General features: G+C 37.5%; 1 protein-coding gene across 1 annotated transcript; it reads left to right on the forward strand.

Moving 5' to 3' along the window:
- The first annotated feature begins 227 nt into the window (after positions 1-227).
- Positions 228-20,597, forward strand: LOC120476229 (5-hydroxytryptamine receptor 3A). The gene is made up of 9 exons (XM_089128901.1): positions 228-317; positions 10,496-10,701; positions 10,790-10,834; positions 11,636-11,745; positions 13,734-13,906; positions 14,030-14,196; positions 15,825-16,035; positions 18,640-18,771; positions 19,138-20,597. Exons 1-9 carry the CDS (start codon positions 272-274, stop codon positions 19,338-19,340), a joined length of 1,293 nt encoding a protein of 430 aa, XP_088985027.1. The 5' UTR covers positions 228-271; the 3' UTR covers positions 19,341-20,597.
- The last annotated feature ends 159 nt before the right edge of the window (positions 20,598-20,756 follow it).

A 20,756-nucleotide genomic window follows, 5' to 3' on the forward strand; every position in this document is an offset into this window, starting at 1 on the left:
TATTGGCATGTAGGTGCAACGTTACTTTTAGTTAACAGAATGTGTTAAAAGGTCCATCAAAATAAAGTCAAACCAAATGTTTTAAAGAAAATGTAAATGGCAAGAGAGGCAAAAACAAAAACCAAAATATCCTGGCCCCGCCTATGATTGGGTGTGAGAATGTGTTGCTCACTCGAAGTGTATAAGTATGACCATTTGATTGACTGTTCAAGAGTGAATCCTCATCCTACAACAGAATAAGTATCTTAGACACTTGGAGTTTTTATCCACTATGAACATGCACCTGCACTGGCTAACAGTTTTTCTTGTCTTAATGGGTAAGTAAATATTGCTTAATGATAACACTTTACAATAAGGTTACATTTGTCAACAGCAGATAATGCATTAGGCATCACAAATGTCAACATTTTTACAACACTTGTTAATCTAGATCAGTGTTTCCCAACACTTCTCATGGAGGCACACCAATACTATGCATTTTGGATTTCTCCCTTATCTAACCTATATATTTCAGGTCTTAAGCTGATGAGTTGAATCGTGTGTGTTTGATTAGGAAAAGTTTTTTGAAAGATTGGGAAACACTGATCTTGATAATATTAATTAATAGATAGTGTGTGTTGATATTATATCTTAGGGTGTATTCACACCTGCCTTGTTTGGTTCGATTGAATCGAACTCTAGTTCGTTTGCCCCCTTGGTGCGGACCTTTTGGGCAGGTGTGAATACAGCAATCGAACTCGGGTGCGGACCAAACAACCGAACCGAGACCCAGCTGAAGAGGTGGTCTCGGTACGGTTCCAAACGAACTCTGGTACGGTTCGTTTACGGTGTGAACATGAACCGACCCAATTGCAAGAAAGCACTGTGTCGAAAGAGAATATTGCGCGTCTTTCTGCACGTCGTGTGTGAATGTCTAATCGCGCAAAGATGCAAAAAAAATATCATTTGCAGTTCATAAAGCATTTGCAGTTCACCACCTTTTGGTGGTGGTTGACGAGTTTCCCCCTTAAAGCGAGTGCCGAGAAAGATTCTATATAAATGTAATGAATTATTATTATTATTAATGTAAGGATAGTTACAGTACAAGAATGATGATGCGTTAATTTACGTTAAACTGGACAAACTTAATCGCAAGCGTTAACATTGACAGCACTTGTTAGTACACAATAAGAATCTCATTATTTGAATGAGTGAACAGCCCCTCTCTATGAATGAAAACTTTACCTTCTCCGTCTTCTGTGCAGTGCCACTTGTAACGCAAAGTTGAGATGTTGCCCAGAGATAAAAAACAACAAAAGGTGGTGTAAAAAGGGCCACGAAATCGGTCCAAATGGCGGAGTTCGATTCGTGGTGAAGGTTTCAAGCGCGTTCCGTCTTTTCCAAGCAAAGTTAATTTTAATTAAATGCAATACATTTAATCTTATGTATTAACTCGTTTCATCTGACTCCATAAAATGAAAAAGGGTTTATCAATGATATCTGTGCATCATTTAAGACATTAATGCTTGGCTATTCCTTTTAACTCTAATGAAAATAAAGTCAAAATCTGTTAGAATAGTCGTAACAATTTATTATGTCAGGTAAATGTATTATTACAGTTCCATAAGATAATCAGAGCAAACCATTAGATGTTTCAAATAACTTTACCCAACATATTACATGAATGCCGAGCCTCGAAGACCCAGCATCATGGGCTGATCTGATACAGAATAGCAGCCATGAACTCTTGTGCATTTTCCTTAAATAGAGCCAAACCTTACCTGATCGAATCACCAAATTTATCTGATCCAATCACCAAACTACAATGGACTGAAACCCCCACCATGTTTACTGGGGGAAGGAGAGTTTGCATTCAGACAAAAGGTAGAAAGTGATTAACTCAAAGACACACCTTTTTGTGTGCAAGATATTTCTACAGTATATTCTTAAAAACCTTATTACCTTTTCTTTAACTTCTTTGGAAATGAGACATTATTACCAGTCACCCTGAGACTTTTGAAATGATTCTAAACAGTCCTTAAAGATTATCACATTCACATTAAAAACACATATTCTTGTGTGAGCTTCCTCTGCAAGAGTGTGTGTGTGTGTGTGTGTGTGTGTTGTTCAAGCAAGGTCCTCTTGTCTTCAGAAGACACTGGTCACTGATTACATCAACCAGTTCCAGTTTTCTAGTCTTACAGATTCCCTCCTTGACCCCAATGGGTCAGATTCAGACACTTAAGGGGTCACAGAGTAAGACGTTTGGTGTAATCCTTGGTGTAATTCAACAATTGTCTCTTGGCAATGTTGGCATCTGTAGAAGCTCAGAGCGCTTTGTTCACCTGCAGATCACCTGTTCTCAACAGGCGTATGTAGCTTGAGTCCAGCAGGTGGATGAGGCGTTCACAGGCTTTCTTCTGGTGATGTGAGCAAAGTTCACAGAGTCAATCTGGACCTCTTGAGTTTTCCAGTTGGCGTGTCGTTCCTTCATGAAGACACTCACGTTTTCCTGGCACCTTCCCCGTAACGATAATCTGTCCCTTCTCGACCAATCCTGTCACCTCCGGCGGTGCGGTTGTCTGGACAGACCTCAGTGGGTGAATGGGCTTTCTGTGAGACGTCTGAAAAGCATCTTAAATGTCCGCTTCACGATTGAAACACATATGAACTTGAACTCAAGAAGAAATGCATGGAAACGCATAATACAACAAAACAAAATCATGTCATGTTCAATGTAAAATACCATGTTCTTTTCAGCAAGTGTGCTCATATTTTTCTCAGGGTATTGAATGGTAAGGATGTCTCATATTAAATATCCAATTCTTAAATATATTTTTTGGTCTGAATTCTAAAAAGGAAATGCAGCAAGAGGTCAGTGTACTCAAAACAATCAAATAGTTTCTCTGACAAGAAGTCATGTAATAAAAACAATCAATGTTCAACAAATGAATATGTATATAACAATCAGTGTTTGTTCAGGAATCTTCCAATGCAAGCCACTTTTGCAAATCTAGGAAGTGACTTGGAACATTCTTAAATGTATTCAAGAATGGAGATTGTTCATTCCTTACAACAGGTGTGAGAGTGTGTGTTTGTGTGAGGGCGCGAGTGCGTCTCTGTGTGAAAGTGTGTGTTTTTTCGTCTGAGTGTGAGTTTGAGCATTTTTGTGAGAGAAAGAGAGAAGAGAGTGTGTGTGTGTGTGTGTGTGTGTGTGTGTGTGTGTTTTCCAGTGTTTTTCCATGAGTTGGCAGAGTGTGGTGAATAGTCTAGTGTGTGCTATGTCATGGGATCAGCTTCCCATCCTTAAGTGTGTGAAGCTATCCGGATCTGTGAGTGTGAAGATGCACAATAGATCTTTAGTGAAGTGACACTATTGGACTCTACATCATCTTCATCTTCTTATGATGTGTAGTGTTCAGTCGGGATAGATTTGATCTATTCCGTGTGATGATGCTGTGAGTGTGTTGTGATGGAGGAGTGTGTTCAGTCAGTGTTCATGTCTAGGAGATGGGTGGAATTCTACTGTATAACAATTGTGTTGTAAATTTTAGTTCCAGTTCTAAACTGGGAGGCCATGCTAATGTAGTGATGTGTTGTTGTGGGATGTAAAGGCCTCTTGAATCGTCTTTTCACCCATCTCCCGAATCTCAGGTTACGTTCTAACAATCGTGAAGGCCGGCCGTCCCGGCCTCCGTCCTCCGAGGAATTGTAGAAGTTAACCTGACAGAAACAAATGCAGAGAGAACCACAGTTAATTTTGATATTTTCAAGACTTTCAAATTCAGACATGTGGACACATTCGTTTGCTTGCTCCATTATCATGTCCATTGCAATTTTAATTCCAGCTGTCACATGAAACCGAGTTTCATTGACCAGGTCTGAATTATTGCTGTTGTTGCTTCAGTGTGCGACACCTAAAATAACACTGCTCTTGCAGTCCGCCTTCACAGTCTGCTGTGTCCCAGCATTAGAGATCCCAGTCTTTGGGTTTTAAACTTCAAGTTGCTTTCATTACAGCCAGATCTGTGGGCATGAATTATTTCATGGTGTCATTCACACATTTGGTTAGTGGTGGTCTCTCGTTACCTCTGATGTTTAGTTCACACCCTCCTTGTAAATTTTCCTCTTTGGTCAGTTGGCAATTTCCTGTGCCACACCACACTTCAGTGAGTGTTTTCCGCCCTTTTGGCACTGGGTATTGGTCAACGAAATCGAATTGTAAGGATTAATTTCACACTTGTCCAATTAATGCTTGCTTGGCGATTACAATATAATGTATATTCGAATTTAAGAATATAAATGAAATTATTATTTCTAGTCTCTGGGAAAAAAATGTTACAGATTTGTTAAATTTAGATGTAAACTATTAAGCTATTTGCTATTGAGCTGCTACCCGACTAGCAAATGTCGCTAATAGCTGAAGGCCTTGAGTGACCAAAGTTGTTAGCTCTGTGAGGGCTTTAGATGCATTTGAGCTTTGGTTCCTGGCAGGGCGCTGGCTTGTGTCATCAGATTGTGGTTGTCTGTGTTTTTTGAAATAGGGTGGAGGTCTGCCTCTGCCCAACGACCAGCACTTTTCCTCTGTATGACCTGTTTTGTGACAGGAATTACAGAATCTGCTCAGTTTGCCACCGTGTGGCTTTCTGAATTCTCCTGCAAATGAGGGATTTTCATGACATTCTAACACAGCTACCTCACCATGTATTTGTTTTCTTGACTCAATTCTTGTTGCCCAGCTAACAATACCTTCGAATGTATTTTTCGCTGGAGAAGCACCATACATGAGCGATTGCTGTACACGCGGTCCTGCATTTGTAAGTAGTAAGTCAAGGAGAGTTACATTGTTGTGGTTAACGCCCTCAATTCCAGAATACTCCTCAAACAGTTCAAACATTTTCTCTGCGTATGTCTCAAACGATTCTTCAGTACTCTGTTTCCGATTGAGAATCAGTTCCCATCCAACAGGACTACAACCACGTAGATCGCGCAGACATTGTTTTAATCTATTTAAGATTTCACTATCAGGCTCGTTTTGATGCATTGACTGCACAATGGTGCCTGTCATCAAAGCCGGTGGTATCTTATAGTTCAGGACATCTGGAATTGAGCTGATAACAATTTGCCAAATATCTTTTGGTTCAAGCTGAAATGCATGTTTTAGGCTAACAATGCGTCTCCACCATGGTTCGAATGGCCCTTTCAAAGGGAATGGTCCGATCTCTGCTTTAAACGAACTACATTCAGTTACCGTTAGAGGACGCCGAATGGTTGACTCTGTGCCGTTTGGGTGCCGTATCACCTTAAAGGCTGAAACAGACACTTCGTTCAAAACTTTATCGCATGCTTCATCTGTCTGAAAAGGTACAGGGTTATTAGAGCAGGCTGACTCGTTTAAGAAGCGCACATTTTTAGTCCCATCGCTGTTGAGCGTTTTGGGAGAAATGGACTTTTGAACAATTAGTTTAGCCTTAAGATCTGCAATAGTGTGTTTGTGATTTTTACACTTTTCAGTCAGGGCTAACTGCTCAGTTAGTAGTTGATCTAACTGTGTTTGAAGATCTTGGATCTTTGCCTCAGACATTTTTGCCTCTGCATTTTTAGAATGCACTTCTTCACATTTAATATCCATAAGCGAGGATAGAAATGTTGTTGACTTATCTAGCCGTTTATAACTTATGAAGTTTAAAGCCTCAATTATTTTATCATGTTTTGATTTCTTCTGCTTGCTACCCACTGTTTCCCACCAAGTGAGAATTTCACTGTCAATAGCGTCCATGTTAAGACCTTTTTTACTTAGCTTATGCAGTGTAGGCTCGACCTTTTCGGCCCATAGTGTAAACAGGACAGAATCTTTATACATTTTCCGATTTATATTTGGGGAAATTTCTTTCCCTGCAGCTTTGAATATAAAAAGGTTTTTGTTTTAGGATTAATGATTTGCCCGTTCACAGTTTCTGCTCAAAATTGTCAAGAATTAATGAGCATTGTGAATCACATTATAACCACATTCAGCATAGATACACACACGTGTTTAATTCAGTTCACAGGATACATATGGCCTTGAATACAACGTCAACAGCCTTTACCTAAGTGTTCCAAACACTTACAGTAAAGCAATCCTGTGTTTAAAGAATAAACTTACATTAGCCTATGTGCACATAGAGTAGCACAAACAACTATACAGTGTGTTCTGTGAGTGCGTTACATTGTGAAGCACAACTCCAAATTTGAAAATTCAAACTATTGCATTATTGCTTTTTAATCCCATCTGTGTTACAGTGGAAGCTTTCAAATGCAATATAAAGTTTGCCAAGATTAGTTTATGTTAATTATAGAATATTATTCAATGTGGCCTCCGGCCCATGGAGGGCTAGTCAAACAAAGGGTTAAGCGTTTTTGAATGCTGCATGTCCTTAGCATTAGCCTCATTTCATAAGCCGCATGGCTTTAGCATTAGCATTAGCATCATTGTTCAAGCAGCATGGTTTTAGGATTTATCATTAGCCTCGTTTTGGAAGCAGCATGGGCAATACTAGCATTTCTCTTAGCCTCGTTTTTTTCTAAACAGCATGGAAAACTAGCATTTAACCCTGCTAATTGCGTCTTAGCCTGTAAATCATATCATTGTATTTTTTCAAAGTTTTCCTTTCATAAACAATGCATCGATCTGCTTCATTTATAAAATCACGTGTTTTCCGATCATTTACAAACTTAGATTTTTATTTCTGTTGTTTGTCGATTCTCTTCACGTTGCTGGTTTGTTTCAACAAAGCCACTACAATAATGAAGACAAACATGCAAGTTTTGTTTTATAGCTCCTCGAGTAACATTAAGTCTACCCGAAAATCATTTGAAAGATGTTATTTCAAATTTAGGTTTCTTTTCTTTTTGCCTAATCAAACAAGGATATCTTTAAAATCTGTTAAACAAGGGTTTTACACTTTTATCTGCGCGCTGCGGCTGTTATGTCCTCACGTTTTAGTTTCGGACTAAAGTTAAACAAAGGGCTTTCCGACCAGCAAAACAACATTTTCTCAACACTTTTCAAAAGGGAAGGAAAATGTGACTTACCACAGCGGCAGAAGAAAGGAAGATGTTCAAACCTCTTGTTGCTTTTAAGATTCCCGTACTTTGCTGGAAAGGACGTTGTTCGCGAAATCCATCTGTTGCGATCACGGAGGCGTGTCACCACTGTAAAAAGGGCCACGAAATCGGTCCAAATGGCGGAGTTCGATTCGTGGTGAAGGTTTCAAGCGCGTTCCGTCTTTTCCAAGCAAAGTTAATTTAAATTAAATGCAATACATTTAATCTTATGTATTAACTCGTTTCATCTGACTCCATAAAATGAAAAAGGGTTTATCAATGATATCTGTGCATCATTTAAGACATTAATGCTTGGCTATTCCTTTTAACTCTAATGAAAATAAAGTCAAAATCTGTTAGAATAGTCGTAACAATTTATTATGTCAGGTAAATGTATTATTACAGTTCCATAAGATAATCAGAGCAAACCATTAGATGTTTCAAATAACTTTACCCAACATATTACATGAATGCCGAGCCTCGAAGACCCAGCATCATGGGCTGATCTGATACAGAATAGCAGCCATGAACTCTTGTGCATTTTCCTTAAATAGAGCCAAACCTTACCTGATCGAATCACCAAATTTATCTGATCCAATCACCAAACTACAATGGACTGAAACCCCCACCATGTTTACTGGGGGAAGGAGAGTTTGCATTCAGACAAAAGGTAGAAAGTGATTAACTCAAAGACACACCTTTTTGTGTGCAAGATATTTCTACAGTATATTCTTAAAAACCTTATTACCTTTTCTTTAACTTCTTTGGAAATGAGACATTATTACCAGTCACCCTGAGACTTTTGAAATGATTCTAAACAGTCCTTAAAGATTATCACATTCACATTAAAAACACATATTCTTGTGTGAGCTTCCTCTGCAAGAGTGTGTGTGTGTGTGTGTGTGTGTGTGTTGTTCAAGCAAGGTCCTCTTGTCTTCAGAAGACACTGGTCACTGATTACATCAACCAGTTCCAGTTTTCTAGTCTTACAGTGGTCGAGTGAAAAGATGCACGAGAGACGAGAGTTGTCGTATTTCCCCGCGTTTATAGAGCCACTCAAACGTTACACTCGTCGTCTTCTCAAAATCCGAATTACAACTTCGTATAGATGACATTGTATCATATGATACTCATTAGTTTCTTCATATTGCGTTTGTATAGAAATAACACAAAATTAGTAAAAGAACAAATATTGCAGTATGAAATATATGGAAATATCTCCATGCTGAGCCTTTTTTGCACTTCCTGATTTCCCTTGAGAATCCTTGGACGACCTTAGCACACGTGTGGTTTGGTTTACAAATTTTGGTTCACTTGCAAAAAGAGCAGTGTGAAAGCGAACCGTACCAAAAAAAAAAATAATAATAATTTATTTGGTCCGGACCAAAGCAAGTGAACTATCGGACTTTCCTGGTGTGAATACACCCTTAATAATTTATAACCAATACTGTTATGTCAATATGAAATGTAAAAAATGTATTAAAAAACGTTGAAACCATGTTACTGCATCAACGTTAACTGCATTGAATCAACGTCACTGTTATACCTGCAATTAATGCTGAAATAGTGTTGAACTTTCATTATAAAAAATTGGTAATGATAAGCTATTAAATCAATGTAACTTTGTGATAGTTCAGCATCATGCTTGCACTCTCAGCAAATGAAACACAAATACAACTAAAACACCACGCAACATGAAATCAGCTGCAAATAAAAGACTTTAAATTTGTGAAGATCTCAGCAGAGGAGGATTAAACAACTCCACAAACAGCAAAACCAGCTTCACTTATTACTAAGCAGACTTAGTATTACTATTACTGTCATATGTGTACAAACACTTTTATTAAGATTAACAGAGGTTTAACATTAATTAATGTTGATGTTTGATTAGATGTGAGCTCTGTTTGAAATCACCATAATGGTGATTGGTGTTCGCTTTCAAAAGCTACTATCGAAAGCTATACTCAACGGGTATAATCTATGTTTGCACAGTTGTGTAGTATATATGGCAATAATTTGGCTTAAAGTCATGGCACTTCTTAACATATGACTGCCTGTCATAATGTCTGAACTAACAATGAGCATAGATGTGTGTGTGTGTGTGTGTGTGTGTGTGTGTGTAACATGCATATGGGAAATGTCTGTCTGTCTTAACATATCTAGTTATTGAACTGAAAGGACTGAAAATATGACTTTAATGTCTTCTACACATCTGCTTTATAGCAGAATATGTCTTTTATTTGTTTGTATCCTTGATCACTGTTCATTCACCTTCTGTAAAGCTGTTTTTAAATAGTCCTTATTAGTAGCCTAAAGTGCCTATAAATAAATTCATGTGCTTCTTTTTCTTCATGAATCTATAATCATAAAGGTGCTGTATTTACATTTTTGACTGTATTCAAGCATAAAAATACCATCATATGTTTGCAGATATTTAGGAAACATGCTGAGTTCAAATACTAATTTCTCTGATAAACAATACTATAGCCAGTTATTTTACTTTGAAATGTGCGTCCCGTGTCGGAATGTCTGTCTTTGTTTTGGTCTATGCGATTCCAACCATTGTATTACGCTACGCCAGGTTGCCAGTTAGCGGAAAACACAATGTATTGCAGCCATGGAAGTCAGCAAACTAACTGATCGCTAGGGTTGGGTATCGTTTGAATTTGAACGATTCTGATTGTTTCCGATCCTTGTTTCGATTCCGGTTCCTAACGATTCTCGATTCCGATTCTTTTAAGAGGCAGGGTCAAAAAAATTTAGCTAACCTTGCTAACCAACGGCCTTTCTGAAGGAAATACTCCTTCTGTAAAAAAATACTCCTTTTGTCACAAATTTTGCATTTTGCCGAGATTTCGTTATTTTTAGAAAAGTGAAGCCACACTTTGGATCGCCAACGTAAGCTACTCATGTTCGACTCGCGTGGTTATACCAACACTTCCGGTAGACGCTTCTTCGTTGGTGTTGTTCAGCGGTTTCTTCTTCCGCTCGGCGGACTGTGAATATCGAAACTAGGAATCGAAATTTTAACTTTTGAACGATTCCAGGAAAAATGAAAAGTTAGTCTTGGTTCCAATCGATACTCGATTCTCGATACCCAACCCTACTGATCGCAGATTCTACCCGACCTAAAAAGCCTCAGCACCCTTCTAAAAATCACTACAAAACGGGAGCATATTAAAACGCATCATAAATCAACTCATCAACTTACAGCTCCTCTGTTTTTAATTGTCAATTGCACTCACTCCTGTTGCATGTCCTCGATCTGACAACCAATGTGAGTGTTGAGTTTGGAGGAGCCGAGGAGGGGGAGGAGGAGACATGGAATGTGAAATCATGTAGAAAGATGAATGTTTAAACTTGAAATTATTTTTCACTGTGTGCTTGGAGAATATATTCAGATGTGTTACTGAATGTCTCATGTGCACAGGGCAGGAGTCTGATGCTGAAAACTGCACTGCTACAGAAACAGCTGAAGCTAAAAAAAGACTTTTTGATCGTCTCGCCCTGAACGAGAATTCCTCTCAGAATACTAGAATGTGGCCCTTGACGTTCCATGACGACCCAGACGATGTTCCGTACTTCGACCCTGCCGTCGTTAATGTGGACATGTATGTGACCTCCATCACAAATGTGGTATGCGTCCAGAATGATTCAGATCATTATGGGATATTGGCATTATGGCAGTTGTAGTGTTATCTCTAAACACTTTTTTTATCTACAGAATGAAAAAGCCCAGAGCATCACGATACAGGTCAAAATGATAACTGTAAGTGTTTTAAAAACCTATTTCAGTCTTATCTCACAAAGTGTTACTCAATTTGCAGCATTAATCACTGTTATGGTGACTTCAAATGAAACAGAGTTAAACCTCTGTTAATTCTCAATAAAAACTTTTGTAGAAGTCTGACAGAATAAAGTCAGTCTGTTTAGTAATAAGTGATGCTGGTAATGCTGTTTCTGCGGAGATCTTCACAGATTTAATGTCTTCTTTTTTCTTCAGGTGATTTCATCACTGTGGCTGAAGTCAGTTGTAGTTCTTGTGTTTCTGCTCATCTCTATTTCCATTCTCTTCTTTCCTTCAGTTTGTTTATTAACAGGCTTATTAAGGTTGAGATGACTCCATATTTAATATACACAGATTTTGTGGCTCAGATAAAGTCCAGTTCTGGTTTATTTCTTTGCTCTTGGCTGACATGTGGCATTACTATGGCCTGCTTGTGGGCCAGATCTGGCAAATAGGAGTGGGCCACCCAAGGGCCGTCATTCCACGCCTCATGTGTGCCAGATCCACATCCCACAAGTGCCAGATGTGGGCCGGATCTAGGCCGAAACAATGTTGCTATCTGGGCTTTCTTGGATCTCTTACCACAATATATATATACATATTCTGTAGGGACACAAGGATATAGACTCAACGAATGCATTTGCAATGAGAGATAGAATCCAGTGTGAAGCATTGCCTCTGTCGGTCTGGAAGAACGATAGAGAAAGGTGTTATTTCAACACTGGGGAATTTGCTGTGCAAAATCTGTCTTATAATAACTCTGAACTTTGTCTAATTATCCAGGCTTGGCCAAATTCCAATATGACGTGGGATCCTGACCAATATTGTGGAATCAAATCATATGCAGCCCCTAAAAATTTGTTTTGGACACCAGACATTTGTATAATGGAAAGGTATATTTCTTTCAAAACCTTTTATTTAGCTGTTTTTACCTTTTAATGATAGAACAGAGAGATTTACAAATTATGGTAATGGTATGATAACGGAAATGACTGGGAATTTTAAAACCGATTCAAAGGTTTATAGTGCACATAAAAACAGGCTGAGATAAGTCTTGGACCAGCAACTACACAGTCACCGCCCATTAAATAAAGTACACAAAGCATATCATCAATGTTTGTAAATCTTCTAATGGACTGAAGCACAGGCTCTCCTCTTCAGTACAATGGTGGCCAAAAAGAGTGAACAGTGTTGCCACTATAAGCCTGTTTTATAACTTATAGTTTATTAATGTTAAAATACAATCAGTGGGTCTTTTTATCTTACACTGTTAACCCTTTTCCCTACAGGAAAATCCACACAACAAAGAGTAAAAAGTAACATTGATTCAGTGTTACATATATTGAATATGTAAGTGATTGTTGAGCATTAGTGATGAACACCTGCTGTTAACAAGCAGAATCACTGATAGAAAGAGGAGCACAAGAACTGACTTCCAGCCATTACACATTATTACACTTATTATTAACTAGTATGACTTTATTTCTATCATACATCTACAGAAAGGATGTTTAATTGAAAATTGCTGGTTTGACGTAACCTTTGTAGAGATCAGTATTAGCTTTAGTTGGGTTCTGGATTCTTGACTTGTTTATATTTTAAAAACTGAGATAGATTTAAATATATTGGAACTAAAAATTGAATTTGAAAAGAGTGGGAAAAGCATCTGGCAAGTCAGTAAATGAGGAGCATATATTACAGTTACTTAGATATGTATACAGATGGATCTAAAGATGAAGAGAACAAGGTAGGAATAGGGATATACCAACAATGAATGTAAGCATTGGGAAAAGATTACCTGATCAGGCTTCAGTGTATGGGGCAGAGATGATGGTGACGATTATTGACAGCAGTGGGTTGAGGAAGTAAAACCAGACAGAGTGGTATGTTGTGTTGATTCTGTTGCAGCCCTTTATAGTATTCAAAACATAAAATCTAATAGAAGCTTATTTAGATTACAGAGACTACTGACAGATGTGAGATTCTGCTGGGTACCTGCCCATGTAGGTATTAAAGGGAATGAGGGAGCAGACAAAATATCCCAAAAAAATCAACCAGGATGATCAATGTCATAAATATACCCCTTGGAAAAGAAGAAGCTAAGGCAATTATCAAAAAAGAATTGATGAAGAAATGGTAGGACAGGTGGGATGTGGATAAAAGTGGAAGGAAATATTACAGCTTGCATGCTCAGGGTGTGAATAAAAGTAACAGAAGACAGGAGAGTGTTTTAATCTGGCTAAAGGCCTGTTTTAGCCAAAGCACCATTCAAATACCATTCAAACTGCTTACACGCAGAAAATCGAACCGATTCGATTTTTTTTATGAAGGCCGAAAGTTTCGGAGGCAATGTGCAAGCGTGATTGACATAATGTGAGGTCGTATTTATTTTTTAACGTGCAAAAATTTTGGATGTGAATTTCGGACTCAGTGTGCAAGGGCCTTAAATGGGTCATATAATTGCATTTAAAATATAGGGATATAACTAGGATTTAGTTTGTTTTTGTTTATTTTTTATATAAAGTAGTCCCAACGAACATAGTTCATGCTACATACTCCGATACAGTAGGTGGCGGTTTGCACCTTCAAAAGTCATGGTTGCATGGTCATACAGCAATGAGTTACACGAAAAAAAAAAACAGAGCTACACTATCTTATAGGAACACAGAGATATCAAAAGTTAGCACATTAATCTCAACAATAGTGGCAAAATGTTTTTATACATACTGCATTGCATGCTGGGAGTTTTATACTATCCTGGAACCCAGCATGCATTGCGACAAGAAACTTTTGATTTTCACCATTGTTGAGATTCATACGCTGATATTGATGTCTGTGTCTGAGTCAAAGAGGAGTGTTAATTTCAATTCTATCCATTTAGTATCAAGACAGATTTTGGAACAAAGGAGTCTCCATATGTGGAGTTGCTCAGTTATGGATTTACAGTGTCAACTGATGTTTTAGCTCTGACCACGGCCTGCAAGATGGATCTCTACAGGTTTCCCTTCGAAACCCAAATCTGCAAAATAACACTTCAGTCTACAGTGTATTCAGGTACATCTGAAACGCATGAATCAGTTTTGATTAATAAAGCCATGTAAAAGATAACATGGTTCGTTCTTATAAACTATGTATTTTCAATATAAAATAATAAAATTTTAATGTTTGTTCCCACAGTTCAGGAGATTATACTTAAAACATTATCTGAATCAAACCGGACGACCTTCAAGTCGAAGGAGCTATTTCAGGCCCAGGGAGAGTGGGACTTTATCAGTATAAATAGCACTGAGACTACCATTGAAGAAGATGTTGGAGAGTCTGAAATAAATCAGCTGATATATCAGGTACAGAGTACTGGGTATGGAATGTAAACCAATATTGAATATATAAATAAAATCTAAAAATTAAAAAAAAAAGAACAGCTAGTGCCAAAATGTGTGCCAAAATTGAAATATTACATTTTTTACTCTTAAAAAGGCAGGGGTATCAAATATCTTATAAATTAAGAGACAAATTGGAGAGACAGTTACAACAAATTGTAAACACATTGGCTATACTAAAACTACAATAACAAGACTAAAAACAAAATAACACAATGACAATGATAATTTTCCATCATTAAAAACGGAAAAGGTTGGTACATTTTGCAAATGGAATACAGCTGATTGGATGAGACATCCATGAATTAAGATACACTGAAAGTGCGTCAGGGTCTATTTGTCTGTGTGTTTTTATACATATATGTATATAATTTTGTGTGTGTATGTTTATTTAATCATCTAGGTTACGGCAAGTCACTGTCTTACTGAGTCATCCAGTCATTCATTTAGCTAAAACAGCTGATTCGTTCATGAAAAGCAAGTATCTGGTGATAGTATCCGCAATAACAAGTGTACACAACAGGCTTTGTTCCAGTCCAAAATTATCATGCCCTTCACTCGCTAACTTTTTTCTTAAATAATTAAGAGAAGTTCACAAGTGCGTGTCTAAAAGTGGACTGGAACGCAGACGTACACTCAATGTCTAGACTCGAGAATACCCATAATGCACTATGAGAGTCACGGGCCGAATGAATTTCCGCGTCTGACCAGAAGATGGCGCCCACAGCAGTACAGGTTACCGTGTAATATCAGCTATAAATTCCTATTTCATTGATTTCTAAATTGTTAAATTAATGTTTACACATGATAGAGTTCAAGATAAATACTTTCATCACTACACAGCAAAATCACCAGTGTTAAATTAACACTGAGAGTGATTGATATGCAGTGTATGTGCATTGTGTAAATATCAGACATCCCAAGTCTCCCGGAAGCTCCAGGAGTCTCCCGCAGATTGATAGCGGTTCCCTGATCCCGCAAATTAGTTCAAATCTCCCGGAATCTAGAACGAGCGAGCAAGAGTCTTGTTAGTCTTGTTAGTCCAAAATCTTGTGAAGTTCGCAGGAAACAACGGAGATGACGAAAATATGTTGCGGGACTATCGTTAGCAAACTACAGTCATTTTAGCGATTTTTTTTTTTTTTACAAACGTTTCTGTGAAGAAACGGACCGTAAATATGAACACAATATTGAATGTAACATAAAGCAAATCATTATTTGTCGTTACAATACTTATTAAAGCCACAAATACTTAAATTTATGGGTCTCCTTTGTCGCTTGGGCAGCCAGGCTGGGTTAGCAGTGACACTTCTCATACCCCTTCGTTTGAAGTGTGCTCCCGAAAAATCTTCGTTTGAAGGGCTATCTGGCCCTTTCCCCTAGCCCTCCCCCTCCAACCAAAAGAGAATTGGGACAGCCCTACCCCTTCACGTGGACGCGCAAAACGGAGGGGAAGGGGAAAGTGAAGGGGTAAGGGGTAGAATTGGGATTGGCCCTAAGTCACTTTGCTTCTGCCAAATGTATAAAAGTAAATTTATGTCTCTTAGTGTTCTCGATGTTAAAGAGTTTCTTTCTCTCTCTCTTCATGGCAGATCACCATAAAAAGGAGACCTCTACTGTATGTCATAAACATTATGATACCTGTATTTTTCTTCCTTGTGCTGGATGTGATCTCCAACTTCATTGACATAAGTGGAGCAGACAAAGTGAGCTTTAAATTGACTTTACTGCTGTCTATTTCTGTGATGCTGCTGATCCTTTACAACACACTTCCCTCTACGGCTGAAAACATCCCTCTGATTGGTGAGTCTAACATAGACCTGATTATTTAATATTGCTTAATTTAGGTTCTTTTTTAAGAATGCAATCCTGTAATTGAGGCCCCATTTACACGAGAACGCTTGCGGGTGAAAATGTAAAAATATTTTATCAGATGTGGCTTTCGTTTACACGGCGACGGCGTTTTTGAGGCTTAAAAACGCAAAAAAGTGAAACCACCCTCCAGAGTGGAAATCTTAAAAACGCTCCACCGCCGCGTTCCCGTTTAAACGGTAAAAACGCAAAAGTTTGCTTGACAGTGAAGGTTGTACGCAGGCGCGCGGACTTGGTGTTGTTGTAGTATGGACTCCTAGCCGCCTGAAGTGCATACTACATTGCATTTCACACACTTTTGCGTCACCATTTGCACGCGGATTTCCCACACAAAACGTTCGTCTAAACCCAGAATAAAAAGTGATGACGCAACGCCACTTTTGCGTTTTCTCTTCAAAATTGTTTCCGTGTAACTTGAACTTAGAATATTCTCTTAAACTGAAATATAGTTGAGAATTTAAAGATTTAATTCTCAAACACGTTCCTCTAAGGTCAAGAAAACCGGAAAATGTTTGTGTTCCCAGAACCCACACTGAATGTTTGGAGAACGTTTTTGTAACAAAAATCTGTTAGCTGGGTTAATGATGAACACCTGCTGTTAACAAGCAGAAAGAAAAGAGAAACAACAAGAAAAGAAACTACAAGCCACAACCTTGTCCCTGCTACAGACTATCTGATTTCAGCAATCTTGTAAGATCATTAAAAAAAAAATCACACACACTCTAATGTACGACATGGATCTAAAAACTTGGTTACGACGTATGTGTAGACTATACGGTGATGACACCCAATCAATCGTTGGCTATGAAGCAAGACAGTATAGAATAAAACGTCATAAGTATGCGCTAGTGGTAAACAAATAGAGCAAGATGAATCTCAATTGGGAAATTGTGGTTTTTATGTGCGCTGAAAAAAATGATGAGGAAGCGAAAGATTAGAATATGGATGGGGTCATAATTAGGGAAAAGAGGTGAACTTGGCATGCCATGGAGCTTGAGGTCAGTACACTGTTAGACATTAACACTGTTGCCAGTAATTTACTGTTAATTGTTCAGTTCGTCACTGTTATCTACAGTATGTTACTGTAAAAAAATGCACTAAATTAAAACTCGAGTTGACTAATTTTACTTGCAGAAACCGACTGCCTTAAATTGACCAACTGTCATTAAAATGTATTAACTAAAATGTATGATGCATTTATAATGTGAGCAAGGTATTAATGTGATCTTATTTCATTTGAAATCACTGAAGAACTATTGAACATTATAAGATTTCCACTGGACTAAGCAACTTAAATAAAGCAATATGTAGCATATCATAAATGTTTCCAGATCTTCATAGTCTCTACTCTTCAGCAAAACGGAGACCCCCCCAAAAAAACTACATTTTACAGTAAACTACTGGCAACAGTGTTGCCAGTATAAACCTGTTTTATAACTTACAGTGTATTACTGTTAAAGGGATACTCCACTTTTTTGAAAATACGTTCATTTTACAACTTTAAACTGTTGAGTGTTACCGTTTTTGAATCCATTTAGCTGATCTCTGGTTCAGGCGGTACTGCTTTTAGCATAGCTTAGCATACATCATTGAAGTGCACAAGACCATTAGCATTTCTCCCAAAAAAAATTACCAAAGTGTTTCGATATTTTTTCTATTTAAAACTTGACTCTTCTGTAGTTACACTCTGCACTAAGACAGACGGATAATGTAAAGTTGCGATTTTCTAGGCTGATATGCAGGGAACTATAATCTCATTGCTGCGTAATAATCAGGAAACTTGATTGCCGTACCATGAGTATGAATAAACATTCATGAATAAACAATGAATAAACATTCATTTTCTGAACATTTTTGCACGTTTTTGCTAAATAATCAAATAATTGAACATATCTATATGTAAAACACAATCCAAAAGAGCTATATTTTAAGTTCACGACACACATATACTTAATTTTTAATAAGCAGGAATAATTTTCGACTTTAAACAAATACCCATTTAAATGTTGTTTGCGTTGTAAGACTGTTCAGGGAGACTTTAGATTTAAAAACGGTGTCCCGTTATGCAATGTTTTCTCAGTCAAATCATACAATTTTCTTATTGATTCAATAGAACGTGTGAGCTTACTAGGGAATCACAATATGGCGCACGGTGGCTTCACTGTTTATGACATCGTGAGCTATCCAGTCATTCTATATAGATCAGTGTATTAACCCCAGTGACGGGTCCATTTAGGGACGGGGTTGGGGTAGGTCATATATATATATATATATATATACACAGTAATGTAACGTTAAGTCAACGGCATTTCATAAACACGCTGAAAAGCGATTATGCATGTTGATAGCACGCCAAAAATGGAAGTACGAATTGGCGCACCATTTCATGAAACAGTCTGAGTATAGGGTCAAGGGATCAACTAAAGCAAATACTGATCTCCATCATGGTGATCATTTAGTGCACAAAAGGTTTTCATCCACAGCATTACAGACACACAAACTACAAGAATGGTCATAGTTTCCTGTTTCTCACAGCGAGTTACTGCTGTGCGGTTTTCTGTCTAATTGGCATTGGCATCCTGGAGACGTGTTTTGTGAATTTTCTGATGACTAGAGGAGATGAGAAGAGATCAGCGGAAACAACATCTACTGTCAGTGGCCGAGATGGTAAGACTTGACACAGCATCTGATTATGACAAACATTTTCATGTATTTGACACTTTTACTTCACAAATCAAGGTTTAGTTGTGAAATTAAGTTTTAGATTTTACTTTTGGAAAGAAATGCAAACAAAAGTAATCTTTGAGTAAATTAGACTCGGTTTGGATAATGGATGGATGGATGAAAATAGCATTTGAAGTCTGAAATTAGCAAATATAAAACCATGGAATCACATATTAAAAACAAGCCACCCCAAAACCACTCTATAATGGAGAATCAGCAAATTTTCTCCATCAAAGAAATCATATATATAATTATGCAGACAAAACAGAATTAATCCGGACCCATGCTTTCCGTTTTTCCCTCTCACAGACGGTGAAAGAGGCTTGAATAGCCCTCCAGACTCAGTTAAAGATCAGAATGAAAAGTCTTCAACTGAAACTCGCCCAAACCAATGGAAGAAGCTGTCCTGGACCAGAGTGGCAAGAATCGTAGATGTGACCTTCTTGGTTCTTTACATAATAACTATTATTGTGTTTCTGTCTGTGCTTTGTAACATTTGGTTTCCATTGTGACGTCTTATATAGCACACAATATTAACTTTTCTTCATCAAATCATAGTATATAATGGTGAAAATGTGCCGTGAGTCCAAAGTGGGTTATAGTAATGAATTACACTTTTACGCGCATGTGATTGACAGATGAAAAATGTACTCTTATTCCATTGTTTTAATTCTTAATTTCAGCGTAGTACGTTTAGTTTAACTGCGTTGTTAAAGAGGGCGAGCTTTACCATTAAACTGAACTGTGTGCGTGGCATTTTAAACAATAACATTATTCTTGCTCCATCCATCCAATAACTGCGTCCTTGTATGAGCCGAGTTTTCTATTTACTTCCACTGCTCAGTGCTTTGGTAATATCAAGTATGACCCATTTCATGACCCATTTTGTGGTTGCCAAGTTTTATTGAACACAAGTATTTCACTTTCATTGGAAGTAACAGAGTCAAGTTGGCTAAAATTATCATGTTGGAAATTGAGGCAGGACAAAAATTAAACATAGTTAACCAGACAAAACTTCATCTAGTAGGAATGACAACTTTTTATTTAGTAGTTCTGACTAAATTAATTTAAGTTCATACAACAAGATTACAACATGATTCGATTTTGTTGGAAAAATGTAATTCAATTTCGTGGTAAAAGTTTCCCTCAATGTAATTAAGTTTGTTTATTTAAGTGTGCTCTCTACAGTATATCCCTGTTTGTTTAGTTTTTTGTCTGCCGTTGTGTCTAGCACACACTTATTTGATCTGTATATTTGATCTGTTTTACCTCTTCCTGCCTGACTAAAGTTTACAGTAATTTCAAAGGGCTGTCAGCTCCATTATTTCCTGGAAAATATTTATTTAATACTGTTTTTTTGTTTATTATTATTCAACTGTTTATTCAATTTACAATGTAAAAAGTGAACATTTTCTGCCTGATTCTACCTATAAATTATAATTTTGTTATTGTAATGTAATTTAATCGGGTTTATGTAACATAAAACAAGGGGATGATGTTTTAACTTAACTGAGCTATACAATTTCCAATAAAGCTCAGGATGGACACATTCGCACATGACTGCACCAGACCTATAGAGGGCAGTATAGTCATGACAAAGAAGAAAAAAAGGTTTGTTATTGGCTACTTCTTGCTGATCGGCGAATTTGATTTGATGAGATTTGGGTGTTTTAATCACATTATGTTGCATTAAACTAAATATCACAATTCACATAATAAAAAAAATACACTATTTTTTCTTTCTCTCGTCACAACTTAATTTAATTGTGTTCAATTCACCTAATATTACCGTGCTGCGTTTCCCTAAAGCAGGGGTCAGCAACACGCGACAGGCCCGCGCCTGCTTGTTATTTGTTCATCCTTCAAAGATTACCCCCCTTTTACAAAACTAAACTAACACTTATTTGAAAAATAAAAAAAGACATTAA

This window comes from Pimephales promelas, chromosome 3 (genome assembly GCF_988280905.1).
Source record: "Pimephales promelas chromosome 3, fPimPro1.hap1.1, whole genome shotgun sequence".
NCBI classification, from domain to species: Eukaryota; Metazoa; Chordata; class Actinopteri; order Cypriniformes; family Leuciscidae; genus Pimephales; species Pimephales promelas.